Consider the following 27,491-nt stretch of genomic DNA (forward strand, 5'->3'; position numbering starts at 1 on the left):
CGCCACCCAGAGGTTTCCTTGCTGAGCGACAGGCCCGGCTGTGACCAGGCATAATTTAGGCTCATGCTTACATGGCCAGGAAGAGGGAGGAGTGCCCATGCCCAGCGGCTCAGACCTCAAGAGGTGGACTGAATCCCAGTTCACATTCCTGTGCCATCGAGACTTTTGGATCTGTTCCTCCATCCTACACTCTCCACGGCTTTCGGTGGAGGGGCGTTCTTGTCATTTTGCAGATTTGGAAACCGAGGCTCAGATTTTATATGGCTTCCTCTAATTCAGAATCCACTAGGCAGCCAAAGTGTGTGTGTGTGTGTGTGTTTTAGGGCATTTTTTTTTTCAAGACAGGGTTTCTCTGTATTGCTTTGGAGGCTGTCCTGGAACTAGCTCTTGTAGACCAGGCTGGTCTCGAACTCACAGAGATCCACCTGCCTCTGCCTCGAGTCCTGATATTAAAAACACCACCACCCAGCATGTGTGTGTTTTAAAACAAGACTTCTTGCCGGGCAGTGTTGACACACACCTTTAATCTCAGCACTTGGAAGACAGAGGCAGGTGGAGCTCAGTGAGTTCGAGGCCAGTATGGTCTATAAAGTGAGTTCCAGGACAGCCAGGACTGTTACACAGGGAAACTCTGCCTTGAAAAACCATAAAACAAAACCCAACAACACCAACAGAAAACAGGATTTCGTGTAGTGCAGCTGGCCTCAAACTCAATATGTAGTGGATAATGACCTTGAACTTTTCCTGCTTCTGCTTCCTCATACCACCATGCCTGGTTTGTTCCATGATGGCAATTGAGCCTAGGGCCTACTTAATCCTAGGCAAGTGTGTGTGTGTATTCCAGGACTTCACTGTGTAGCCCAGGCTAGCCTCACACCTTCAATGCTTCTGCCTCCTTCTCCCCAGCACTGTGTTTGAATGGCTGCTTCTATATGTGTGGCGCGTGCATACATGTGAATACCAGCAGACTCCAGAAGCAAGTGTCCCCTGGAGCTGGAGTTATAGGTGGTTGTGAGCAGCTTGAACGGGTGCTGGAAATTGAACCCAGGCCCTCTGAAAGAGCAGTTATTGTTCTTCATTCCCGAACCATTTCTCTAACCCCTAGTTGTCATTATTTTGTTCACTGATCTCTCTTCAGTGCCCAGGAGTGTTTGGAACTGAATATATGCTCAAGTATCTGTGGCAGGACTGAGTGGGCAGTTGCCAAAGCGGTGCATCCAGGATTTGAACCTGGATCTTCCTAGCTCACAAAGCTTTTGTCCTCCTCCATGCCCACCCACTCTCTCATTTTATGATCTCCCGTAAATGAGTGGACTCCATTTCTCAGTTTATGTTACTCCCCTACTGTGAAAGAGGCTCCAATCCAGTTATGGTAATTCATTTCTCCCTCACCACTCCCCATTTTCCCTCCTCTCCTGAGATCTAGCCTTATTGTGCTGTAGCAGACCCTACTTGTCCTGTCCCACACATGCCATTGTCTTCTGTGTGGATGTGTTTGCAATTTACAAACATGGTGTCATGTATCAAGCTCATTTTGTTGTTTACATTTTTCTGTTTTTCCACTCACTGACAAGGGTTTCCATATGCATCTTGTTTGCTGTTTCTACTAGTTGCAGGCACGGAAACGTTGGGCTTCCAGCACTCAGCCCCATAGGGATCCTACTCAGGCTGGCCTCGTGAACAAATCACTGCTGTCTCCTATGACAGGTAGGAGGACTCCTCTTCCAACAGGTGGATGTCCAGGCCATAGGGCATTTACCCTCGTGACTTCACAGAGCTTGCAGGTACTCTCCTGAGTTGTGGTGAGTTGACATCCACCCTGAGGCTTCTGGCTTTTTCTCAGCCTCTGGTGTCATCCAGTTTCCTAAGAGCTGGCAGGTCTGATGAGTACAAGGTGCTACTTCTCTCCTTCCCTTAGGTTGGTTGGTTGGGGTTTTTTTGTTTTGTTTTGTTTTGTTTTGTTTTTCTTTTTGATGCTGGTATCTGTCTATGCAGCTCTTACTGGGCCAGAAATTTCTATGTAGACAATGCTACAGGTTCTCCTGCCTCAGCCTCTCTGATGATGGGATTACAGACTTACATCACCACACTGTTTCCTTCTTTCTCCCTTCCCTGTCACACCCTTCTTTCCTCTTCCTTTTTCTCCTCCCTCTTGCTCTTCCTTATTTATTCATTTATTTGCTTATTTATTGTGCATGTGCACACAAGCATATATGTGTATGCATATGCCCTGGCACACGTGTAGGTCAGAGAAGAACTTAATGGAAGTAGGCTCTTTTTGTTTACAGTGTGGGAGGGTGGGGGCTAACTCTGATTGTCAGGCTCTGTGGCAGATGCCTTTACCAGGTCCTCCCTTCTCTCTTCCCTCCCCCTTCTTCTTTCTAAGAGTTTATGTATGAGTGTTTTGCCTGCATGTATGCATGTGCATCACGTGTGTGCCTGGTATCTCCAGAAGTCAGAAGAGGGGATCAGATTCCTTAGAACTGAAGTTATTGATGGCTGTGAGTGGCCATGTTAGTGCTTGGAACCAAACCCCAGTCTTCTGGAAGGGCAGCAGTATTCTCTACCCTGTATCAAGTGCTTTTCCCATTGATCCATCTCACTGGCCTTAGAAATAAATGCCTCTCATGTTACTCCAGCCTTATATTGTTGGGGAAAATCCTACTTGATCTTCAGTTTGTCTTTATCATCATACACTGTTTTGTGTATGAAACAAAATGTATTCTTGAAGCAATTTTTTTTCTTGAAGTAAAACACACATTTTGTATATATAACACCAACTTGCCATTCTCATAGTTTCAAACTGTACAGTTCTGTTATATATTCACATTATTGTGCAGCAAGACTGTAGAGCTTTTTAATTTTGCAAAATAGAAACTCAGTACTTAAAAAAAAAAAAAAAAACCTTCCTCAGTCCCATCCCACAATTCTTTCTGTCTCTATGAACTGGCTATTCAGACAACTCAGTAATCATGATCATACTGTATTTTTAGGTGTGTATGAGTGTTTGCCTACATGTATGTATATGCACCACACATGTCTAGTGCCTACAAAGGCCTGAAAAGCATATCCAGTCCTCTGGAACTGGATTTACAAAAGGTTATGAACTATTGTGTGGGTGCTGAGAATTGAACTTATGTCCTCAGAAAGAGAAGTCAGTGCTCCTATTTGCTGAGCCATCACTCCAGCCCATTACAGTAATTTTTCACAACTGATATTTCACTGAGAACACTGATTATGTTTATGTAGTGTATTCAGTTAGCTTACTTTGTGGGTATGCATGCTGAAGAAAGAACTCAAGGCTTCTCACATGCTAGGGAAGGGTTTAATACTGAGCTACACCCTCAGCCCCTAGATTAATATTTTATTAGTTTTTAACCTATATTCATCTTTCCTGCTGTGGTTCATGAACAAACTCAATCAGCCATGCTTCTCAGCTTCTCCCCCTGTTGTACTTTCTGGAACATGAGTACAGAGACTACTTTTACTAAAATTTGATAGAGCTTGCCAGTTAGCTGTGTTGGTTAAAAAAACAAAAAACAAAAAACAAAAAACAAGCACGTTTCTCTTTCCCTCCAGAAGCCCTGCCCTCTCTGAGGACTTCCTATTGGAAAGTGAACCAGTCTGAATATGTGAAGCACTTAGCACCTGGGACTCATGGGGAAGAAGATAATCCTCTGGGTTGTGATGACAGGATGAAGACACCGCAGAGGCCCAGAGACTCTGTTAGCTTGTGAGCAGGAAAGTCCCACGGCTGTTGTTTACAGCTAGATTCCCAGTGGGAAGAGAAAGGCCATTTCTCACCCTGCAGTAGCTCTTTCCTATCATCCAACTTTCCCCGAATAGCTATGGGCACCTATTATGCGCAAGCACCCATAGAGTCACCCAACCCCACAAAGTGTTGGGGTTCTCATGGGGGTACTGACCCTCAACTCGATTTTAAGGGTTGGGCTTGGAAAGGGGATTGCTAAGCACGTCCAAGCAAGTGGTCTACCACTGAGCTACATCCCAGCCCAGTCTTTTTATTTTTTTTAAGACAGGGTTTTACGTACTCCATGTTTGGCTATGTATAACCAAGAATGATCCTGAACTCCTGATTCTCCTGCTTGATACCTTCGGAGCGCTATTGTTTTAACTGTGTGTCACCACACCAGGCTTCCTTCCCTTGCCTGAAGGCAAGAGTCCAGAATCTATACAAGTCATAATTTATGCTAAGTACGCAAAATGAAAGGGCCAAAAGGGAATCAAGGGTGAATGTTTTTTTTTTCGTCTTTCATTTTCCTAACTCGAATGCTGTTAATAGGGCATCTACACTTAAATGGAGTGGCAACGCAGCCACCAGAGATCCAGTCCGAATAAAGTCAACAGCACAACAGCGGGTCCCGGCCGCGCCCCACTGGCCAACCAAGCCCCGCCCCTAGGCAGGTTCAGGCTCCACCCTCGGCGCCGCGTTAAAGCCGCTTCACGGAGAACCAATCCCGGCTCTTTTCTTCATTTCCTCCCTTTTTGGCTTCTGCCCTCAGATAAAATGGCGCTTGCTCAGAAGCTGCCGAGGCTATAGGAGTTGCCGAAGCAGGTCCGGAAGCTACCGAGCGAGTCCGGAAGTTGCCGAAAGAGAGCAGCGGGGAAAGAGGATGGCGGATCTCATCGCAAGACTTCGAGAGGACGGGATCCAAAAGCGTGTGATACAGGAGGGCAGAGGAGAGTTGCCTGACTTTCAGGATGGCACTAAGGTTCGTGGCCATCCTCTCCCCCTTTTCCCCCATCTCTCTCCTGAGGCGCGGTGCGCATGCGAGGCGGGAGGAGGCCGTAGGTGAGAGGTTGCGCATGCCCAGAAAGCAGCCGCTAGTCACCCTACCTTTCACATGCTGAGCTCGACGCTGATTGGTCTGGATTTAGGTGGGAGTAAATTCAGACATGACTAACCCGCCCCTTGGCTTTCCTTTAGTACTGCATTGGACAGGGGTGGGTGTCAGTCATCTCAAACTGGTTTGAATGTGGGTGTGACCTCAGTGCTGTTACACGGACCTGAAGGTTCAAGTTCATGCAGTTTATGAGTAGAGGGCCTTCTGAAACCGTCTAGAACAACTATCATTGTTAAGATGGGGAAACTGAGGCCCTGGAACTCGAAAACACGGAGTCCCAGAGATCTTGTTTTCCACACCAAGCCCCCTTTGCCAGCTTTCTGATAGTAGCATTGCTTTTACATTTAGGCACCCTCCTGAAACACTCCATATCTCTAGGCTTCCCTGCTCTGTAGCTGCAGACCTCTAATCACGTCGTAAGCTGACACCAGTGAGCCAAAAGCAAGAATTATGTGAATCAATGTATGCCCTGGCCAGTAGTGTTAAGCCAGCAGGTTGAGAGTTTAGCCTGGTGAGGTGAGGGGTAAATGCTTAGAACATAGAGCAGGCCTTTGGTGGTATATCGGCTGTGTATAAAAAGGGGATCTTCAAGCTGGGCCTGGTCACACAGACCTAGAATCTCAGCTACTTGTGAAGCTGAGGCAACAGGATTGAAAGTTGAAGACCAGCCTTGGCTAAAGCGTGAATTCTAGGCCAGCCTGGGCAACTTAGTAAGCCCCTGTCTTAAAAAGTAGAAAGAGGTAGAAAGTAGGCTTTGGAAGAAGCCTGGCAAGGGGGATTCTTGATGGAACAGACGAGGATAAAGTAATCTAAGGGTAGAGAAACCTGAGAGCAGGGGCACCCTGTGAACAGGAACAGGCAGGATTAAACAGTCCAGTCGTGAGGGTTTTGGAAGTAGGGGCACTCTTGCTGGTGGGTTAGCTCAGTGGGTAAAGGCACTTGCTGCCAAGACTGATGATGACCTGAGTTGGATCCCTAGGACCCAGATAGATGGTAGAAGAGAAGTAACTTTTTTTTTTTTTTTTTTAAGATTTATTTATTGTGTATACAATATTCTGCCTGAAGGCCAGAAGAGGGCACCAGATCTTATTACAGATGGTTGTGAACCATCATGTGGTTACTGGGAATTGAGCCCATGCTCTTAACCACTGAGCCATCTCTCCAGCCCCAAGAAGTGACTTCTGTATGTTTACCTCTAACCTCATACGGGCACTATAGCATATATGTACCCCCAAATGAGTAAATAAATGTAATTTTAAAGTATCACCAGGGTTAGGGATGTAACTTAGTGGTAGAGTAATTGTCTAAGATGTGGAAGCCTTGGATTTTATTCCCAGCTGGAAGGAAAAGGAAAAAGCCCAGCTATCAGTGAGCATTGTGGTACATGCTCATAGGTTTATCTCCCATGATGCTAGACAGATACTGTTGATTTATTTTACTGATGTGGAAACTGACTTCAGAGAGGCAGCACAGCCGTGTAGCAGTTCAGAGTGTGGGCTCAGCTAACCATATCCTGTTGAGATTTCCGTGTTGAGCCCTCTTCTGTCTGCCCTCACTCTAACATGATCTTATCTAGAGGCACCATTTTGAAACGACTCCTTGCCCAGATCACTCTCACATGTGGAGGTCTGGCTCTCCTTGCTCCACTGACCTTGATGTTGGAATGGCACCACAGTCTTCTTGTTTGTTCGTTTGGTTTTTCAAGACAGGTTTTCTCTGTGTAGCTCTATCTGTCCTGGAACTCTGTCTGTAGCCCAGGCTGGCCTTGAACTCAGAGATCTGTCTGCCTCTGCCTCAGGTGTGTATCTCCGTTCCCAGCTGTGGCAGCACAGCCTTAATCTGTTCCATCTGTGCTGTCGCCAGTCAACATCAGTCCAGGCAGAGTTGCCTTTCCCCTGGGTCATACAGAAATCGTTCCTGTCCTTGCCCCTCTTAAAAGTGACCACATCACAGCCACAGAACCTAAATTGGATCAAGTTCCACTTCTGCTAGGTGCTCTCATCTCAGTTAAAACTCAGGTCCTTTTGCTATCCTATATGCCCCGTGGAGTTCATCTCTGTTCATCCCTGGGACTCTGTGGAGTTTGCATTCAGTGTTCACCCTGCCCTGGGGCACTGGCCTTGCTGCATTTAGATACCCTACATTGCTCCACTGTGTGGCTTTTGTACCTGTTGTTCCTTTGGCCTAGAAAGTTCCTATCTTAGTCCCTGCCTAGCTCACTTTTTCCTTTATTCTTTTCAGAGCTCTGCTTAAATTTTGCGTCCTTAGCCAGGCGTTGGTGGCTCACGCCTTTAGTCCCAGTACTCAGGAGGCAGAGGCAGGCGGATCTCTGTGAGTTTGAAGCCAGCCTGCTCTACAGAGCGAGTGCCAGGATAGGCTCCAAAGCAATACAGAGAAACCCTGTCTCAAAACAAAACAAAACAAAAAAAACAAACAAATTTTGCCTCCTTGGAGAGCCCCACCCCACCACATCCCCAGTTTTGTTTTTTTGTTTGTTTGTTTGTTTATTTATTGGCTCAAAATGCTAAAAAGAAAGAAAGAAAAAAAGATCACCTTCATCCATCATAGCATAAGGTTCTATATTCTAGAAAGACAATGAGAGCTCGATGGGTCTGTGGCTTCTGTGTGATTTACTGCTGTGTTTTTGTGTTTTGCTCAGAGCGTAGGCATTTAGTAGAAGCTCAGTAAATCCTTGTTGAAAGTGTGATTGGAAACAGGCTCTTTGTCTCCACCCTGTCACCCTGTAGCCACATGCCTGGGCCTCTTGCTTCTCTGCTTAGCTCTCACTGAGGTGGTGGGATAAAGCCAGGTGCGGGGCCAGCTGGTGGTCCAAGGAGAACGCCATTCTTTGTCACATCTTTAGAAGCAGGGCTAGATTTGACCTTGCTGAAGCTTTGTACCTTTGTCTGATATCCCATGTGACCCCACAGGCCACATTCCACTTTCGGACGCTGCATAGTGATGATGAAGGCTCCATACTAGATGATAGCAGAACCCGAGGAAAGCCCATGGAGCTCATCATTGGCAAGAAGTTCAAGTTGCCTGTGTGGGAGACCATCGTGTGCACCATGCGTGAAGGGGAGATCGCCCAGTTCCTCTGTGATGTCAAGGTATCAGTCCTGTGGCATTTGTCTGGCTGTGCCCTATGGCCCCTACCCTGGTGTAGCCACTCCAGACTAAGCTGGGAGGTGGTGGTACATGCCTTTAATCACAGCAGTCTCTCCAAACTGCCACCAGCCTCCTGACTTGCATCCTGGCCACTGTCCTGTCTTTTCTTTTTTTTTTGGAGGCAAAGACAACTGAGTTCCTTTCTTTCTTTCTTTCTTTCTTTCTTTCTTTCTTTCTTTCTTTCTTTCTTTCTTTCTTTCTTTCGTATGCAACATTCTGCTTCCATGTATACCAGCACACCAGAACTCATTACAGATGGTTGTGAGCCACCATGTGGTTGCTGGGAATTGAACTCAGGACCTTTGGAAGAGCAGTCGGTGCTCTTAACCTCTGAGCCATCTCTCCAGCCCCAGGGAAATCATTCTTAAGTGCAAATGGCCCATTGGACCCATTACTTCACACTTCTATGGCTCTTGGTCACTGTTAGGATGGAACATAATGTGGCTGTTCACATGTCCCTTTGGAATCTGGTCCCTGCTGATGTCTCCTCATGTGCAACTCCTTGCCCTTCCTTTCATTCAATTCCTGTAGCCAGGCCCCTCCCTCATACTTCAAAACCAGTTCCTGGTTATCATCCCTGGAAAGCTACCCCTGACTGCTGGGGTTTTCTTAAACCACTCCTCTGGGTCCTCCTACCCTCATGCCCTGCATGATCAGGATCTGGCCTTCTGTCTGGTTGCACGTACACATGATGGGAGTTGGCTTTTTTCTTATCTCTTGCTTCAAAATGGAGGCAACCCAGGACCCTGTCTGCCCGGCAGCCTACTGTATGCAGAGAGCAGGGGGCAGTGGAGGAGTCTGTTATGTGAATTCCCCCATCCCTGCATCCTTTCTAAGGGAAGAGTTCCAGGTTAAGTTCTCATCTTCCCAGAGTTTTGTTTGCTGTGGTGCTGGGGACTGAACCCAGGGCATTGCACATGCTGGGCAAGTACACTACTTCTGAGCTACACACCCAGCCCCACTCTTTAGATGCAGGTGTTTTGTTTTGGTGTGTGTGTGTGTGTGTGTGTGTGTGTGTGTGTGTGTGTGTGTGTGTGTGTGTGTGTGTGTGTGTGTATGGGTGCCCGAGACTAGCTTGAGAACTCCAGGGATACGCCTGTGCCTACCTTCCAGCATTGGAGTTGTAGGCACACTGGAACTCACAATCAGCTTTACATGAGTACTGTGAATCTAGATACAGGTGCTCACACTTTACCCTTTGAGCCATCTCCCCAAGCCCCTGATTTTTATTTTGTTTTGTTGTTTTGGATCTCTGTACTACCCAAGATGTTCTTGAACTCCCGGACTCAAATGGTCCTCCAGCCTCAGCTTCCTGAGTAGGTGGGATAATGGGGGCATCAAAGTACCATGTAGTGTTGGTTTTCTCACTCTTTAGGGGCCCACCACCAGCTCCCAAATAAATACACAGAGATTTATTCTTGCTTATGAATGCCTGGCCTTAGCTTGGTTTGTTTCTAGCCAGCTTTTCTAACTTAAATTATCCTTTTCTCTTTAACTATATTGTGTCTCTGGGCTTTTTACCTTTCTTTATTCTGTCTATCTTTCTTTCCTTCTTACTCCATGGCTGGATGTGTGGCTGTGTGGCTGGTCCCTGGTGTCCTCCCTCATTTTTCCTCCCAGCCTAGATTTTTCCTATTTATTCTCTGTGTCTGCCAGCCCTACCTATTTTTCTCTCCTGCCTAGCTATTGGCCATTCAGCTATTTATTAGGCCAATTGAATGTTTTAGGCAAGCAAAGTAACACAGCTTTACCAAGTTAAACAAATGCAACATAAAAGAATGAAACACAGCCATGCATTGGTGGTACATGCTTTTAATCCCAGCACTTTGAGAGGCAGAGGCAGGAGGATCTCTGTGAGTTCGAGGTCAGCCTCATCTACAGAGCGAGTTCCAGGACAGCCTCCAAAGTCACAGAGAAACCCTGTCTCAAAAAACAAAAACAAACAAACAAACAAAAAACAAAAAGAATGCAACACATCTTTGCATAATTAAATAAATATTCCACAGCATAAACAAAATGTAACACATCTTAAACTAATGTTCCCTCTGGGGATTTGTTTTTGATTTTTGGAGACAGAGTCTCTCTGTAGTCCTGGCTGGCTGGAACTTGCTCTGTAGACGAGGGTGGCCTTGCTGGAACTTAGAGATCTGCCTGCCAAGGTGTGCACCACCACTCCTAGTTCTCCTGGGGATTTGAAGTTGCTGCCCTGCACCCAGCTCTGAGATGGGCCTTGACATGAATGGGAGTGGGGCAGGAGAAGGAAGTGGTGGTACTGGGAACAGGATGTGTTACTGAGCTTGGCTTGTGGGATTCATCCCTAAGGAGAGAAGGGGGAAGGGACAAAGAAAAGAGACTAATATTGGATCTAGGACAGGAGACAGGTGAATTGTGGGTTTGTTTGTGGGTTGGGCAGGTGCTGGAGTTGGTGGCCAGAGATAATGGCAAAGCTGAGGTCTTTACTCAGAAAGTAGGCTGAGAGGGTAGAAAGGCACCAGTGGAAGCTGGCAGTGGTGGCGCACGGGAGGCAAAGGAAGGCAGAGAAACCTTGTCTTGAAAAACAAAGACACCAGAGGGAAAACCTCTCCTGTTTCTGAGCAGGCTGGGCTTGGGACTTGACCTTGTGTGGTGATGGTGAGGCTTCTTTTGTGCTCAGTGAGCACCTGCACACATTGATGGAGCCCCTGCTGCCTTCCTGCAGCATGTAGTCCTGTATCCCCTGGTGGCCAAGAGCCTCCGCAACATCGCTGAGGGCAAGGACCCCCTTGAGGGCCAGCGGCATTGCTGTGGAATCGCTCAGATGCATGAGCATAATTCCTTGGGTCATGCAGACCTGGACGCCCTGCAACAGAACCCTCAACCCCTCATCTTCCACATTGAGATGCTGAAGGTAAGGCCCCCTGCTGATGCTGAAGGTAAGGTGTGAGGTTCCCTGCTTTGTCTACACCCTCATGTCCAGGGTTGGTCTGCTTTGGAAAGGGGCAAGGGTAGGGAAATTGTGTGGAAGCTCCTAGGGCCCCACACTTCCCCTTAGGCTTCAGTGATCACCTTTTTTGTGGAGGACTGACCATCCAACCTTGACTCCTTTATCCTTTGTCTGTGAGCCCATCTTTTTTCTCCATAGCTGGCCATGCTTTGAAGGTACTAGGGGTTTAGGTAGTTCCTCCTGTATACCTAGGTTATTTACCTAAGCCCTGCCAGGGCATAGGTGTTTGCCATTGTCTTCATTGCTGTGGTCTTAGTGCCTGGGATGGCTGGGCACAGAGGGACTGATAAGTGTGTGCTGAGAGATCAGTGGACAAATGACTTGGTTTCCAGCATCTAATGTCAGATGCCCAGGCAGCCAGGGTTTGCTGGCCAGTCAGGTGTGTTGCAGAGGACTCTGGGGTGGCCTGTGGTCTCTTCCTTGAATTGGTCCCTGCCTTGGCAGGTGGAGAGCCCTGGCACATATCAGCAGGACCCATGGGCAATGACAGATGAGGAGAAAGCTAAGGCAGTGCCACTCATCCACCAAGAGGGTAACCGGTTATACCGTGAGGGGCAGGTCAAAGAGGCTGCTGCCAAGTACTATGATGCCATTGCCTGCCTCAAGAACCTGCAGATGAAGGTACACCCCAAAGGCTGCAGTGGGGGGGAGGGGGAGCCAGGGCCAGGCCTTATTGTCTCCATTTCCCTTGGCCTCACACACCCCAGGAGCAGCCTGGGTCACCTGACTGGATCCAGTTGGACCTGCAGATCACACCACTGCTGCTCAACTACTGCCAGTGTAAGCTGGTGGCTCAGGAGTATTATGAAGTGCTGGACCACTGCTCCTCCATCCTCAACAAGTACGACGGTAAGCCCTAGGCTCCATGGCGGTCCACAGGGGCCTCTTCCCACCCAGTGCTATGACAGCTCCTCATGCTGAGCTCCCCTCAAGAGCCTGACCAGAGCCTCCATCTCAGAAGGGTAAAGGAAGTGTGGGTGGTACAGTGGGGTGGGGTAGCATTGGGATGCTGTTCAGAGTAGAGCAAATCTCCCCATGGTAGACCCAGGTGCCAGAAGACAGGTTGGCCGGTCTGGTCTCCTCTCATGCCTTTGCCTGCCTTCTGCTTTCTGACGTCCCTGCAGACAATGTCAAGGCCTACTTCAAGCGAGGTAAGGCCCATGCTGCTGTGTGGAATGCCCAGGAAGCCCAGGCTGACTTTGCCAAGGTGTTGGAGCTAGACCCTGCCCTGGCACCTGTGGTAAGCAGAGAACTGCGGGCCCTGGAGACACGGATCCGGCAGAAGGATGAGGAGGACAAAGCCCGCTTCCGAGGCATCTTCTCTCACTGACAGGGCCTCAGTCCTGTTCTGCTCTGCCAAGCCCACTGCTGCCGCCACCTGCCTATCCCCCACTGCCACTTTGCGCATCTGTGTATATAAAGGCCTTATTTATCTCTCTGGTTTTCAGAGCCAATCCATCCCAAAGGTTGGTCATCACTGGCTTAATGGGAGGCAAGAGATCAGGTTCTCATCCTAGTTCCCCACTGGTCTGCTCTAAGGTCTCTGGGAGTGTTTCTTTCTGGCCAGTACTGGGTGGCGTCTGGAGCCTCTAGTATTAAGTAGTAGATAAAGCAGGCTTGACCCATACAGGCCACTCTGTTCCAGCCTCAGTTCCCATGGCTTTGGCTTCTGGAGTCAGGTTGCCTTGGAGCAGGAGTGAGTTAGGAAGCCATATGACTCTCATAAACTCAAAACACTGTCTGAGGTTGGGAGCAGGGGAAGGACTAGGCAGACTAACTAGGAAGTGACCTTGGGAAGAACAGCCAGGACCCTTAACAGGAGTCAAAGGTCCTACTTCATGACTCTGAGCAGGTCTTGGCCCCTTTCAGTACTTCAGTGTCCCAAACAAGTTGGCACTTGGTAGAGTATAGTTGTTTATTTTCATGGGTTCACACACTGGAAAAGCTGCTGGACCCTAGCCCACTCCCTCCTTCCTCCCCTGGGGGCTAGGTCCCCCCACAAAATGGAAGTAATACTGAGGAGTAGCCATACAGGATGTGAGGCCAGGGCTGGAGCCAAAGACCTAGCCCCCAGTCTCCCACACAGTCTCTGAAGACCCTTGAGTATCAATAAATAACCCAGGTTCAGCCATAGCCTGCTCACTCTTCACTGTCCAACTTGAGGCTGATACTTCGGGTCTTGCCCCTAGCCAGGGTGGTGGGAGGTGTTCCTGGACCATCACGGTCCACCTGGCTGGGGCCTCTGGAGCGAAGCAGTTGGCTCTGCTTACGGAGGAAGTCCACAGGGGCAGCCACAGCATAGCTGCTCTTGGCCAGGGCAGCTCTTGGAGGTCCTGAGGGGGTATGGGAGTGGGAGCCTGCCTCCAACTGGCCCAAGTGGGCAACATAGCCATCTGACAGGAACTGTGGGCAGAAGGAGGCAGGGATGAGGGTACTGTTAATGTCAAGCCGGTACTCAGCCTTCCCTGTTCTCACTAGGATCCTGCACAGGTAGGTAGACTGAGTGATACTGGCAAGTGGCAGGATGGTTCAGCCTGACCAGGAAGCTTTCTCCCAGTAGGCAATATTCCCCAGACTGTGAGCCAGGCCCCTTGGCTCTACTCCCAAATCTGCCTCTCTGGACCTGACTCATCCTTCAGCTGGTATCTTGGGGAAATAACAGCAGTTAGAATTTAGTGAGCACTCGGGCCTCGCCCTGAGCCTTTGACTTGTAGTGAATGATGAGACCTTTGTTAGAAGCCAGTGAGTACAGATAGTGCTAGCATCATTCACAACCCACAGCAGAGGCTCAGCAAGGTCAGCTCACCTGCCCAAGGCCATGGTCAGAGGATCAGTATGAGGCCTTGTGCAGCCACAGCCTCTATGGTCACTTCTAGTCTGTCTACGGTAAGTATAGCCTAGGGCTCTTGTCTCAGGAGGAAGTCCCTGGGACCACCAAGGCCTTAACATCTGCCCTTTCCTGTAGGACTCAGCACAATGGGCAGTTCTTAGCCTTGGCCCTGGGATTCTGTTCCCAGGCTTCCCTTGGGTCTCACCTGGCACTGTGCCTGAAGCTTGCGCACAGCACGGCCCACAATGTAGGTCTGGCTCGGAGACAGTCCCAGGGCTGCATACACTGCAACATCTTTTGGGGACCCATATCCAGCCACGATGTTCAGTTCTACCTGTGTTGAGAAGCCAGTGAGCAGCCTGTGGGTGGAGCCAGGGTGGGGGCATGGCATGCAGTCTCCCCATTGCTGTTTCAGGGACAGCACAACATGTACGGTGAAGAAAAGGTCCTAGTCAATTTCCCTTATTGGCCCCAAGGACCACAAAGACCTCTTTAGGTCCAAGTTGATGGGAGTGGGACCACTGTCATGTGGAACGGGGTGAAGGCAGGTTGGAACCATTCTCAGTTTGTAGTACCTCTTGTACCAGGCTCTGGAGAAACATAGCTTTCTGCCTTAATGGGTCATGGGTGAGGCCATCACAGAAGGAGACAACACCATGGGGGAAGTTGTGTTGTGACAGCCACGCTACCACGCGGTGCTTCTGCATGTCAGGCCGGCCAGTTACATACACAATCAGGTAGCCTGAGTCCTGCCAGTGCCTATGAGATGGAAACCAGTCAGCTCCACTTATCAAGAGTGACAACCAGTCATTGTGGCCAGCAAGGCTGCAGTTCCTACCTGACCACATCCACAGCGCCAGCGCGCACCTTGGGGTCACTGCCCATGATAGAGACGCTGGCTGTGAAAGAGCCATCAATGCTGAAGACCACGGCTTCTGTGCCTCGGGCAACCACAGTCAGACAGCACTCGGCATAGGTGTGGTCACCCCTGTGGTCCGGGGAGGCGTGGTATGAGTGGGGTGGGACAAGGCTGGCAGAGCCTAGCCCCACAGGAGCCCAAATACCTGCTGCTCACCTGACCACCATGCGCACAGGGTAGACGCCAATGCCCAGCGCACGCTCTGAGGGCACTGGAAAGGTGAGGCGGCCTGAGCTGTTGGTGACCTCAGTGCCAAAGTGGATCCACTTTCCTGACAGCGGCTGTGTCATAACGTAGACATCCACCTGAAAGGGTTGGGAAGGGCTATGGCTCTAGCTGAGAGCAGAGGCCGGCTGGGCAGGGGAGGGGGCCAGGCACCACAGAGCAACAGCTGTCAGGGCAAGGTAGGAAACACCAGGAGCATGGGCATCTGGTCCTGACCTTCTCTCCAGTGAGCGTGACCACATCCAATGGTCCATACATGAAGCGCCCATTGAGCACCTGGGGACGGCCCTCACATACCACTGTGTCACTTGCCCGATGGTTGGAAGTGACATTCTGGTGGGAAGGAGAGGGCAAAGTGGGACTGGGTAAGATCACAGATGTCGGGAGACAGAGCAGGCGTAAGGGTGGACTCAGGGCCACTCAGGGTGGGGCATGAGGAGGTAGGACTGCTGTAGGAGACAACGTAGGAACATGGGAACCCTCTGAAGTCTGGAGTATGTAGTGGTGGTGGTGGGGCATTCCAACTGTCAGAGTTAGAAGGGATAGATACAGAGATTGATGTCAGGTAGGGCGAGTGAGAGTCCAAACTAACAACCTGGGCTCAGGAGAGGCAGGCAGAGGAACCTGAGGTTTCCAGGGGCAAAGCCAAGGCAAGGAGGATATGAGGCCAGGACCCTGAGGGTGGGACTTAGAGGATGCTGGGGAGATGTTCAAGTTGGCTTCTGGCATCAAGGCACATACCCGGATCTTGACTTGTGTTCGTTTTCTCTGCCACTTCTCCCTGGGGAAGGCAGGGCTGTAGATGGATGGCTCCTCACACTCTGTCAGCTGTGGCTGCTCCTTCTCAATGACCTGCCCGGGACACCCAGCAGGAAACACTAGCCCTCTTCCATAGTTCTAGGCTTCTGGCCCACATCCCTGGTGTCACTCACCTGTCGCAGAATGAAGGCCACCACATCGGCTGATTCCCAGTAGCTGGCGTGGAAGAGGTGGGGCAGTGTGACCGTGGGAAAGGCGGTGAGTGCCTCAGGGCAGTACAGTGAGTAGTCGATCCGCTTGGTTCCCCACCAGCGTTCCAGGACTACACAGCCATGGTGGGCAGCGAGTCAGGGTGGCCTGCTGCCCGCTGCCCATCTACCTAGCCCATGGGGACTCTTCCCGCCCTCCTCTCCATCTACGTAGGAAAGTGTGTGTGTACTTTAAGAAATGAGACTCTTTCAGACAGGTTGACAGTGCAGGCCAGGAGACAACTGACTTACTCTTCACCACCTCGCTGGTGGTGCTGGGGGCTGCTGGCTGGGCTGTCAGCTCACTGCCTGCTTCACTGCCCTTCCAGAAGGCACCACTGGCCGAGGTGGGCGTGGAGGGCACCATCATCTCCAGCTCTTCCAGGAAGAGGCTCGAGTGGGTCTGCAAAGTGTCAGCTGAGGAAGAGGACTAACCTGAGCACCAGGCCGGGCCAGGCTGCCCCCATGTCTCTTCTTCCAGAGGTCCCAGAATAACTCAGCTTCTTGGCCTCTACTATCTTCCCCTCTAGCCTCTGCTTGGCTGACACTGAAGATTTTCAGGGATTTTTTTTTTTTTTTTTTTTTTTTTAAGGGAGGGACAGTGTTGTCTATGGTTGTACCCAGTAGTTAACTACAGTCCTACCAGAATACCTGCCCAGCCCCCAAACATGTAAACATATACTACAGGCTCCTCTTTAGTACATGCAACCAAGTACACACGGAGGCCACAGTGCACCCTTACACAGGCACAGAAGCCGTGTGCACACTGACTGGCATGCCAGTGCACCTCAGTTTCCTCTCTACATTAGCCACTGGCTCCTACTTGACCCACAAACAAAGGCCCTGGGAATCCTGACTGACTATGGGACAAGAGGAGGGGTCCTTGCACTTGGAAGGGGTGACAAGTTATCTATGAGGTGGGGGCTACTTCCTGTCTTTTACTGTTTCTCTCTCGCCTTAATTTTGGTTGGGGAGGGAGAGTTGTACCCAGCAGCAGGGATGAGCCATCTCCTAGGGGAAACTTCTGATAACGTGGTACAGCCAGGGGGGCAATGGCCTGGAACTTGGGGGCCAGCAGGGGCTCCAGGCGGGAGGCACAGGGGTCAGCGGCATGGAAGAGGTTGTAGATCTGCTCGCAGGCTGGACGCATCTGAGCCACTGTGCACCGAAGACAGAGAAGAAGGTTTTTGTTTATTTGTTTTGATTTTGAAACAAGGTCTCTCTACACAACCCTGGCTGTCCTGGATCTCATTGTGTAGACCAGGTTGACCTCTAACTCAAAGAGATTCACCTGCCTCTGCCTCCTGAGTGCTGGGATTAAAGGTATGTGCCACTCTAACCAACCTGAGAAGGAGGAGGTTTAAGCCAGGTATTGCATGGGTCTCCTGGCCAAGCAGCAACAGAAGCCTTCAGTTTTGGGATGGAGCACTTCCTGCATATTGGCCATTATTTTTTAAGAAGGTTTTTTTTTTTTTTTTTTTTTTTTTGGTTTTTCTAGACAGGGTTTCTCTGTGTAGCTTTGGAGCCTATCCTGGCACTCGCCCTGAAGACCAGGGTGGCCTCGAACTCACAGAGATCCGCCTGTCTCTGCCTCCCGAGTGCTGGGATAAAAGGCATGGGCCACCAACGCCTGGTCCGAGAGCTCATTCTTCTATATAATACCTTTCTCCCCAACAAGTTCTTGCTGATCTACTTTGAGACATAGCCTTGGCATATCCTTTTGGGGCCTTCCACCCCTCCCCCTCTCTAGCAAGGCTGTTACTTTGCAGTGAGGAAGGGCAGTAAGAATGTCCCTGTCTCAGGTGAGCCAGCAAGGCTAGAGATGCGGAAGAAGCAAACAGACAGATGAGAGGCACCTCCTTTACCCCAAGGGCTCACCCTCCAATGCGGGCATCACGGTTTTGCGTAGAGCCAGCACCAGGCCCAGTGGGGAGCCAAAGAGGAAGAAGCCTGAGACCTTGAAGTCCAGGCGAGCAGCATTAGTGGGGCCATCAGGAGCCTCAGAACTGGCAGGTGGACAGGAGGCTGTGCTTGCCCGGCGGGGCTCCCCGGATGAAGTAGCTGTAGAGGCTACCTGTAGGCTGTGGGGGAAAGAGAAACTCAGTGCTATTGCTTCTGAAGTCTAGCCTATGCTCAGGGAAGGGGTTATTGGGCAGGGTTGTTACCTGTTCTGAGAGCCATCAGGCTCAGGACCGACCGTGTCACTGGAGGTACGCTGAGTAGTTAGGGCTGAGGGTTCTGGGCTAGCACGACCCAGTACTTCCACTCCATCCGCCAGTGGGTCTCGTACTGGGCCAACCTCCGGGGAGAGCATCTCATTGTTCTAGAAGGAACAAAGGACAGAAGCATCCTTAGGCTTTAGGCTATATGACTCCTATGTAATTTGGAAGTGAGGAGAAAGGCTTGGGGCTGGGGTTAGGCAGAGTCCTAGAGGAGACTCAACTTTGTAGCTGGGGCCCTGCCCACATGCAAAGAGGCCATGTTCCAGGGGGGCAGAGACCTAGAGATGGAGACAACCCCCCTCCTGAGGAGGCTGGGTTTGGCCACACTGACCATGCTCCCACGGCGGCTGCTGCCCCGACTCCCTGTGCCTGCACTGGCACTGTGGCAGAGCGCATCAAAGCCCAGGATGCCACCAACACCATCTCCGATCAGCACCACCTGGGCGAGAAGGTGGCACAATTGAGAGGCTTTGTCACTACCAAGGTGGGGCCACAGCTGCATGGGTACTAGATGCTTCCTGGGAGCATGTCTAACCCCTGACCTGCCCGCAGAAACCTGTGCCCTCCGACGAGCGCAGGAAGGCTGCATAGGCCTGGTTGGTGCGAGCGATGACAGTGGCCACAGCACCCTGGTAGCGGGAGGATGAGGTGGCCAGCAGTGGCAGGGCAGCCAGCGGAATGTGGTCCTGGGAGCGAGACAGGCTATCACCATCATGGCTGTAGGGGCTCAGGCTGCAGGAGGAGAAGGTGTGGTGGGTGGGTAAGGGCCTTCAGTTTCACCACTGCCACCAACTCCCCTGGGCCTGCCAGCAAGCAGGTAGAACCACTGATCAGGTCCCTTTGTGGCCAGGCATGATGGTGCACCCTGTGACCCCAGCACTCTGGAGCAGTGGTTCTCAACCTTCCTAATGCTGAGACCCTTTAATAAAGTTCATGTTGTGGTGCCCCCAACTGTAAAATTATTTTTGTTGTCGATTCATAATAATTTTGCTACTGTTATGAATCATAAAGTAAATATTAGTGTTTTCTGATGGTCTTTTTGGGGTTGCAACTCACAGGTTGAGAACTGCTGCTCTGAAGGCTGAGCTAGGAAGATTCTCACAAGTTGAGGCCAACCTCAGCTATAATGAGTTCCAAGCCAGCCTGGGCTGGAGTGAGACCGTGTCTCAAAAAAGCAGAGTCAGTTAAAAGCACTGGCTGCTCTTCCAGAGGACTCAGGTTCAACTCCCAGTACCCACATGGCAGCTCACAACTATCTGTAACTCCAGTCCTAGAGTATCAGGTGTTCTCCTCTGGCCTCTGGGCACTAAGCACACATACGGGGAACAGATATACATGTAGGGAAAATACCCATATACATAAAATAGCAATCCAAGCAAAAATCAAGCAGACCAATATAGAACTGGTCCATTCATGACCAGCACTCAGGTATGTCATTCCTCTCCCACCCCCAGGACCTCCCTGATCTTGGGAGTCCCCAAATACATGACTGCCTCTTGGGGACCTTGTGTGTGTTCCACCCTCCCACTCCTGGCCAATACTTGGAGACAAGGGCATAGGCAGCTGCACAGATGGGTGGGCAGGGCACCAGCCGCAGCGCCACGTGGCCCAGGGCCTCGGGGAAATGGACTCGGGTGACGGCCTCAAAGGCTGTGCTCAATGTTTGCACATCGGCCTGCTTGGAGCTGGTGTCTCCGGGGCCAGAGTCCAGGATGCTGCCGCTGTGTAGGATGAGGAAGAGGGCATGCACAGAGCAGGCCTCAACCCCTAGATCCCCTGCTCCATCCAGGCCCTGAGGAACACAATGAAATATGAGGTATCAGATCAGTGGCCAGTCAGCAAGTGAGCAAAACATGGACATAGGGTAGTTGAACATACTTGCCTCTGAGTCCCTGGGAGCTCGGGCCCCATCTTCAATGCCTTTGGTAGCCATGATTGCAGGATCTAAGGCAAGGGAGAGCTAGTGAGGGGGACCAGAGGCCACTGGCAGCCTCTCATTGGCACTTCAGGTAACCTAGTCATGACTGCCCGCCTGATGCTCCCTATCTTGCTCTTACCCAAACTTCCAGGCCATTTTCCATTCTAAGCTTTTCCTCATGCTGGCCCTGGGATGTTGCCACAAAGTGTTTGGCAAATTTCTGACATCTGACATAGTAAATCACAGGATTGGGGATTTAGTTCAGTGGTAGAGCACTTGCCTAGCAAGTGTAAGGACTTACAAAATGAAATAAAATCACAAATGATCAACAAAATATATCAGCATCCACCTCAGGGGAACAACATGGCAGCCACGAGCCACACATGGCTGTTTATATTGAAATGAATTAAAATGCAATATAAGAGCCTGGCTGTGGTGGCGCACAGAGGTAGGAGAATCTCTAAGTTTGAGGCCAGCCTGGTCTACAGAGCAAGTTCCAGGACATCTAAGACTACACAGAGAAACACTGTCTCAAAACAAGCAAAAAGTCCTTCCCTGGCATCACCTGGACCTGTCTGCATTTTTTCATCCATCATTTCACCCTTTATCCATCCATTTGCCATATGAGTATTGATAAGAACCCTCCCCAGACCTACACTCCTCAGGCCCCATTCACTCAGGGCTGAGTTGTTCTGAATCCCTGCTGCTCACAGGGTGTTGGTGTCTGGTACCCTGAGGTGAGGTCTTTACCTGGTACCCCCTCTACCTCAGTTGGGGAGGCAAAGGCATCGATAAAATCATTGGAGTTCCACTTGGTCATCTCCTTGGGGAAGACCTCATCGCTGTCCGAGAAGCCTTCTGAGGGGACAGGGGTTATGTCATGGGATGGGGTGTCTTAGGAATTCTCCAGTACCCCAACCCTCCACAAATATGGCTTCTGTGCCGACCGTGGGCATCAAAGAATTCTTCCTCGGAGCTATTCTCAGAGTCTCGGGCAATGTTCTGCATGCGCCACTCAGACAAGCTCTGTGGAGACACGCCACCTGCAGGACAACCTGGGCTTCAGCTTGGGAGACCAGGTCGGGTGAGTGGCTCCCTCCCCTCCCTGACTCCTGTACCCCAGCCTCACCTCCATGTTGGGATGAGTAGGAGGAACGAGAGGACGAAGACCACTGCTTCCCAAAGCTAGCATCTGGCGAGGCATCAGGGCCAGGAGGGACCTCAGGCCCATCAGGGGTGGCAGTGCTGCTAGTTCCAGGTCGGGCCTCAGTGCTGCTGGGTTTCCCAGGGGTCTGGACCTCAGGCCCCTCACTGCCAGTGTTGCACTTGGCCATGCGTTGGGCCAGCATACGTGCAGTCTCCTCCTCCAGAGCCCGGATGTCAGCCATGCTCAGTTCTATCCACTCATCCTGCCAACACCAGGCCTGGCGGTGGGCCCGGAGCATCACCCTGCGCAGACCTGCAGATGCCCCAGGCATCAGAACCACGCCCCCCATCACCATCCCCCTATCATTGCGGTCGCATGCCCAGTCTTTAAGGTTAGGTAATGGCTCCCTTAGGCATACCACCCAAGAGCCACATAGTAGAGCAGGGCCCATGCTATCTAGGGGACAGGGAAGGAAACAGGGACATTTGTCTCCATGTCCTTTCTCGTCTATTTCTTTGGATACTCTGATCACCGACCCCATCACTTTAGCAGACAGGCTTGTGGCTTGCTTTCAGCAGTTTCCTGACTTCTGAGGAGCTATCAGTTAATTAAAGTGTTAACAGTTAATGAAATTGTCATGGTTAATGAAGGTGTTAATAGTTAATGGAAATTCTGGCAATCCTTAGAGGGTGGAGTGAAAGACAATACCCATTCTAGGATATTTTCATCTCAAGGAGAAAAATAAAGTTAAGACACTCAGAAGAATCTAGGAAGTAAAGCAATAATGGTTGAATTACAAACCTCTAGAAGGAGATGCATTAGCATCCTAACAGAGATTACATGTTGGTGATTTTCATTTTCTTATTTGCACTTTTTGTTTTTTTCCAAATACACTACAGGGAGCCTGAATTACTCTCTATACTCAGTGTCTTTATCTGCAAAAATGGGAATAGCAGTAGCCTTTGTCTTACAGGGACATCATGGGCACTAAAGGAGATCCTGCAGTAAAAGTGAGTCTCAAGGATCTGGGACATGAGGACCACTCAGGCTGTCACTATCCTCAACTTTCTCATGTCAGAAAGGAACATTAAGGTGCTGAGATGGCTCACAGCTTGCTGGAACAGCCACAGGGGGTCAGTAGTGGATGGAGTAGAACCCAGGCTATGGAACTCTAGCACCTGGGGATGGGTCTCTCAGACCTAACAAGTAAGCAGGACTGGGTAGCAGCTCTAGGAGTGGGGGGTCAGAAAAGGCTTAGAATTGGGTCTTCAATATCAGGGCAAAGCTGTGACACTGGGTGCTGGGGAAAGGAGGGTACCCTGAGGAAAACGGTCCTGGAATCAGTGCTTCTTAGCCTGCAATCCCCAGGAAATCCTGGGAGGGCTGGTAAGCCTCCTGATGGAGCCTCTCAGTATTCCCAAACTCACAGGAACTTCACAAAGGCCACAATGTCTTTGAGTATCAGAGACAGCATGGGCCTCAGAGACCATGCTGTCAGCTTCTTGTCCCTTAATTCTTTTAGGTACCTCAAAGCAGGCTCCCTTGACTCTTAGCCATGCTACATAACCCCGCCCCCGTCCCCCCACCCCGACACACCTATGTTCTACCAGAGATGGAAATGATGGCTTCATGTTGTTATGTCCCTAGTGGATGGGGGCACTCCTGGTTCCCAACATGGGCCTACTGCATGCTGGATTTTCCTTATCTGGATGCTCACCAACATCATGGATGAACTGCTCAATCTTGGCCTGCATGCCCCAGTAGCGGAACTCAACCTTGCACAACTTATAGGCACACATGAGAGGTCCTGTCTGGGCTGCTGTCCGTGCCCAGTCATCAGCCAGTGGCCCTCGGCCGGTCTTGGCTGAGCGGTACAGTCGGGGGTCCTCTTCTGCTTTGTACTCTCCTGGGGCCACAGCATCCTTCACGATGTCAATGGTGTCTGAAGAGGTTTGAGCCAGGACTAAGCAAACCCTTTTCCAATTTCTACCACCTACCCCCACCCCAAGGGTTAGGAGGAAGGCCTTTCAGAGACAGGAAGATGAGTTAGAAATGAGGCTTGCCCAAGACTGCCCACCAAGGCAATAACAGCAGAGGGCCCAAGAAGGCCTCACCCAGAATTCTCTGTCTCCTCTCAGCCCCACTCAGGTTGAAGACGTTAGGCTGCTGCCCCCCATCAGGCAGGTAGTAGGTCTCTATCTCAATGGAGAACTTCTCCACAAAGGGGCAGGTGTACCTGGCAGAGGGCAGTATGAAAGTCACTGCTGTGTTCACAAGCACTGTTTCCTTAACAGTCCCGCGTCTGTGCCGAGCTCACACACTCACCGCGTTCGGGTGTAGGGGTAAGCATTCCAGGATTCTTCTTCTACCTGCAGAGCAGCCTTGGGCAGCAGTGCCCGGAACCAGCCTGGGATGTGGGAGCCCACGTGGTACACCTTGTGTGTGTACTGTCCGCTGCCTCCAGGCCCGTCTGTGTAGGGCCGGTTGGCCAGGATTTCCACACCGCTCCCCTCACCACTAGACTCCTCCCGGCTCTTTTTCTGCAGCCCAGGACAGAGAATGGGGAACTCAACCCCTAGCTTAAATCCCCGGGTCCTCACCTTGGTTCTGATTCTTTGCATAGCCTTTTAAAAAAAGGGTTATTTTATGTGAGTGTTTGCCTGCCTGTACGGATGTGCAGTACATGCATGTCTGATGCCCAAAGAGAGCATTGATCCCTGGAAACTGAAGTTGCAGTTGACTGTGAGCTGCCACATTGGTGCTGGGAACAAAACCCACACCCTTTGCAAGAGCAGCAAGTGCTCTTAACTGCTGAGCCATCTCTGCAGCCTGCATAGCCTTTGCAGGTCTCTGTAACTTCCTGGGGTTGGGATCATAGGTTCTGCCCAGTTCCCATAGGGTTCTGCAACCTAACACTTGATCTGGTTGGTCATTGTTTGGGATGCAGAACTGGGATTTGTTGACAAACAGAACTGTCACAACTTAGACTGCAGCAGAGGGAAATCAAAAACAGGAAGGGAGTGCTCCTGAGGAAAAGAAGGCAAGACAAGAGTAACGAGCTGGGAACTGGCTGTGATAAGATGGTCACAGAAGATCTGACGGAAAGGACAATGAGACCATGACTTGAACATGTGATGTGTGTGTGTGTGTGTGTACATAGGGGGCTGGAGGGTGGGGGGCTCAAAGCAGAAAGGTCTGTGCAAGCTTGGTAATAGAACATGATGAATATATTCAGGAGTAGCAACAAGACCACTTCTCAACAGACTTGACTTGCCCCTTCCCTTTGGGACCTTATTCCCAGATCCTGTGACATCCTTTATAGTGTGAGAGCCTCTAGCTATCCTTTTATAGCTCTGAAGCCCAGATGTGGTTCATTCATCCCCAAGGAGGTGGGATGTGGCTTCTCTACTCCTATACTTATACTCTGTAGGCCTGGGGAACAGACCTGGGCCAGACCCCCTGAAAACCTGATAGCTTGCTTGCCTAGATCCAGCTTCTTTCTCATAGCCCAAGGCCAGATGCACTTCCTCCCCATCTAGTTCCTGCCTGCCCTGTCCCTGCCACCGTTTGGGGGCCTGATCTACATGGACCTTTCTGATCTCCTGGGAATGCTAGGATTCTACACTTTTTCCCAGAACCCCTTCCGGCTTAAGCTATCTACCACCTAGTGTCCCTGGCTCCTTAGTCTCCTCATAGACTGCTTTCCCCTCCCCCACGGGATTACAGATTCTTAGGATTAAAGGAGACCATATGTGGGCTTTGCAGGCTGGGCATTTAATGGATGGAAAGCACCCGTTGGTCTTCCCTACCCTTCTGTCCCTCTATCCCTCCCTTCCGCTTTAATATCCAAAGGATGTCTCTTTTCCTTTTCTGGGCTAAAGAACCCACTAACGGAACTGGTTGGGTGCGGGGGGGGGGGGGTGGAAGAACCCAGCGGGACTATCCCCCTGCGGCCTGCGAATTCCTGCTTCATTCCACCATGAAGCACCGCTCCAGTACAGCCCTCCCCACCGTTCTCACCTGGATCATGTAGAGCTGGGCCACCTGGTACTCGTCCAAGCTCATGGGCAGCAGGATGTGGTACTCCTTAATGAGCATCCTGAAGAAGCTCCGCTGACCGCGTGCGGCCTCCTCTCCTCCTAGCACAGGCAGGGTACCGCGCGGCCCGTCAGTACAGGGCGGCGGTGCGCGGTCCCGAGCCCTGCACGCCCTCCGAGGGGCTCGGGTCTCGGAACCCCATGCCCGGGTCCAGCGCGGGGGAGGCAGAGGTGAATGAACCCGGTGTTGCCTCCCGCGCCGCCAGAGCCAGGAGCAGCAAGGAGGCTCAGAGCTGACCTCTTTTCCACGCAGCCCCCGCCCCCCGCCCGCCTGTCGTCATGGCAACCGCGCACTGACGCGGGCCCCCCAGAGCGGCGGTCGCCGGCTGACACGCCGCACGGCCAGCCTCGCGTCTTCACCGCGGCCGCGTCCAGCGTCCTCCCCAGACAGCATCCCTCCAAGGTGCGCCCGCCTTCCAAGCCCAGAACCTTAGGGACCCGCCCCCTTCCCCACTTCATCCCCCCCCGAAGTCGGTGGGGTTCCTTGTACCCCACTCCCAGACGTCCACCTAAACCTTTGTCCCTAACAGGGAATGGCCACCATGCGTCTCTGCAACTCTGCCAATGCTAACTTACCTTTCGGTGCCAAATACACCCCTCTGCGCCCCCCAAACCTCCTCTCACCGCCCTAGTGGGTTCTCGGGTCCTGAACTGTACCCTCGGTCCGTGCTGATTCTCCACTCGTCCCTGCAGCCACCTCATCATCCTCCCACGAGGTTGCCCATTCCGGGCTGGTGCAGAACGGTCCACTGATATCCCTCCGGCCTCCGCCCTGGGAGGCCCGCTCTGCCCACCTGCGTCCCGGCCCGGCCCGCGCCACAGTTCCGCTGCAGACACCTCTCCTATCCACCTCTCACCCGGAGGGCCGGCGAGAGGCCCTCTGTCCCCACTTCCCTCTGCTCGGAGTTCCAGTCGCCAGGCGTGCTCTTGACCCGCCTGCTCACCGACGTCCCCGCTCACCTCTAGCTTCTGGCGGGCGCCCCTCACCCGGCCCGGGTAGGGGCGGCCGGCCCCAAGGTGGGAGTCCGTTGGGCCCCCAGCCCCGGTCCCGGATTCCAGATGGAGCCCGACCCTCTGGAGGCGCAGAGCGGGCCCATAGCCCCGACCTTTTTCCCGGTCTGCCCGCCGGCGCCCCTGCGGTCCCTCCCCGCCGCGTCACTGCGGCCGCCCCGCCCCCTTCCTGGGCCCGGCTAGCCCTCCCCACCCCGGCAGGGTCGGGGCAGCCCCGCCCGCGGCGCAGCAGGGCAGGCCCCTGCCTTCCTTCTTCGAGGCTGATGGGGAGGAGGTCGGTACCCATATGCCACAGTTCTTTACTTCTGTGCTGCATGGACACCCCAAGGATTTTCGGTTTCATTTCCCACCCTGGCCCAGCCAGGGCAGCCCTCCTGTGTATGTTGAAGAGGTGGAATTTGACATGGCTGGGTCCCAGGGTAAAGGAAACGCTGTACCCCAAAGTTAGCCAGAAGCTGGTAGCTCTCACTTGTCTCTGCCTAGGGTTGGAATTTCAGGGTCACTCAGCTACAGACCCAGGTAGAGGTCTCTGTTACCACAATTCTCTAGGCCATCCCCTTAATAGAGTCCGAGTCCTTCCCTACTTATGGCTGCTAGGTTCTCAAATTTGGCCACCCATCTGAGTTGCCTCGACTCTGTACAAAGGCTGAGACACCGAGGGTGGCTCATGGAGCCACACCCAGCCTGGTGGAAGTGGATAGCAGCATCAAGCCAAGGAGCTGAGGAAAGGGGACATCCCACTGTCTCCCCGAGAAGTTAAGAGATCTGGTGTTTTTAGAGTCTTCGAAGGGCAATGCAGAGAGTAGTGTAGGGGCATTAGGGCATTCAAAGGAGAGACTCAGGTGAACTGGTATTTCCACCCTGCCAGGCACTCCTGCCTAACCAGGGGAAGGGCCCTCCAGGCTGTGGCTGTCCAACAGTGCCTCCAGCTGTGAAGGCATCAAGGCCCTGCGCTGCCCCCTAGTGGCACCACACGATGCAGGGTTTCACACCACGGGTGTTCAGGCCTTTAGCTACCCCCAGCTCTCAGGCACAGAGAGGGTGAGAAGGCAAAACTAGGTTCAAGACCCTCCCTGATTCCTGCTCTGCCCTTTCCCCT

General features: G+C 51.7%; 2 protein-coding genes across 5 annotated transcripts; one reads left to right on the forward strand and one right to left on the reverse strand.

Annotated features, from left to right (window-relative positions):
* Positions 1-4,478: 4,478 nt before the first annotated feature.
* On the forward strand, positions 4,479-12,474 carry Aip (aryl hydrocarbon receptor interacting protein). The gene is made up of 6 exons (XM_027408725.2): positions 4,479-4,733; positions 7,796-7,975; positions 10,732-10,920; positions 11,461-11,637; positions 11,724-11,865; positions 12,141-12,474. Exons 1-6 carry the CDS (start codon positions 4,635-4,637, stop codon positions 12,344-12,346), a joined length of 993 nt encoding a protein of 330 aa, XP_027264526.1. The 5' UTR covers positions 4,479-4,634; the 3' UTR covers positions 12,347-12,474.
* Positions 12,475-12,917: 443 nt separating this feature from the next.
* Positions 12,918-26,527, reverse strand: Pitpnm1 (phosphatidylinositol transfer protein membrane associated 1). Of its 4 annotated transcripts, none has more exons than XM_027408723.2 (24): positions 26,342-26,527; positions 25,305-25,423; positions 23,610-23,824; positions 23,399-23,520; positions 23,002-23,226; positions 21,267-21,596; positions 21,085-21,180; positions 20,888-20,992; positions 20,102-20,163; positions 19,761-20,011; positions 18,762-18,951; positions 18,551-18,658; positions 18,163-18,320; positions 17,876-18,078; positions 16,985-17,155; positions 16,250-16,414; positions 15,923-16,071; positions 15,732-15,842; positions 15,207-15,323; positions 14,922-15,070; positions 14,685-14,834; positions 14,422-14,605; positions 14,052-14,180; positions 12,918-13,419 (listed from the first exon to the last, which is right to left on the reverse strand). In XM_027408723.2, exons 2-24 carry the CDS (start codon positions 25,380-25,382, stop codon positions 13,156-13,158), a joined length of 3,732 nt encoding a protein of 1,243 aa, XP_027264524.1. In that variant the 5' UTR covers positions 25,383-25,423; positions 26,342-26,527; the 3' UTR covers positions 12,918-13,155. The 4 variants fall into 4 exon arrangements, with proteins under 4 accessions (XP_027264524.1, XP_027264525.1, XP_035297953.1 ...); XM_027408721.2 differs by having other exon boundaries at positions 13,156-13,419; positions 20,888-20,995; XM_027408724.2 differs by lacking the exon at positions 15,207-15,323 and having other exon boundaries at positions 20,888-20,995.
* Positions 26,528-27,491: the final 964 nt, after the last annotated feature.

Source organism: Cricetulus griseus, chromosome 3 (genome assembly GCF_003668045.3).
Source record: "Cricetulus griseus strain 17A/GY chromosome 3, alternate assembly CriGri-PICRH-1.0, whole genome shotgun sequence".
Taxonomy (NCBI): domain Eukaryota; kingdom Metazoa; phylum Chordata; class Mammalia; order Rodentia; family Cricetidae; genus Cricetulus; species Cricetulus griseus.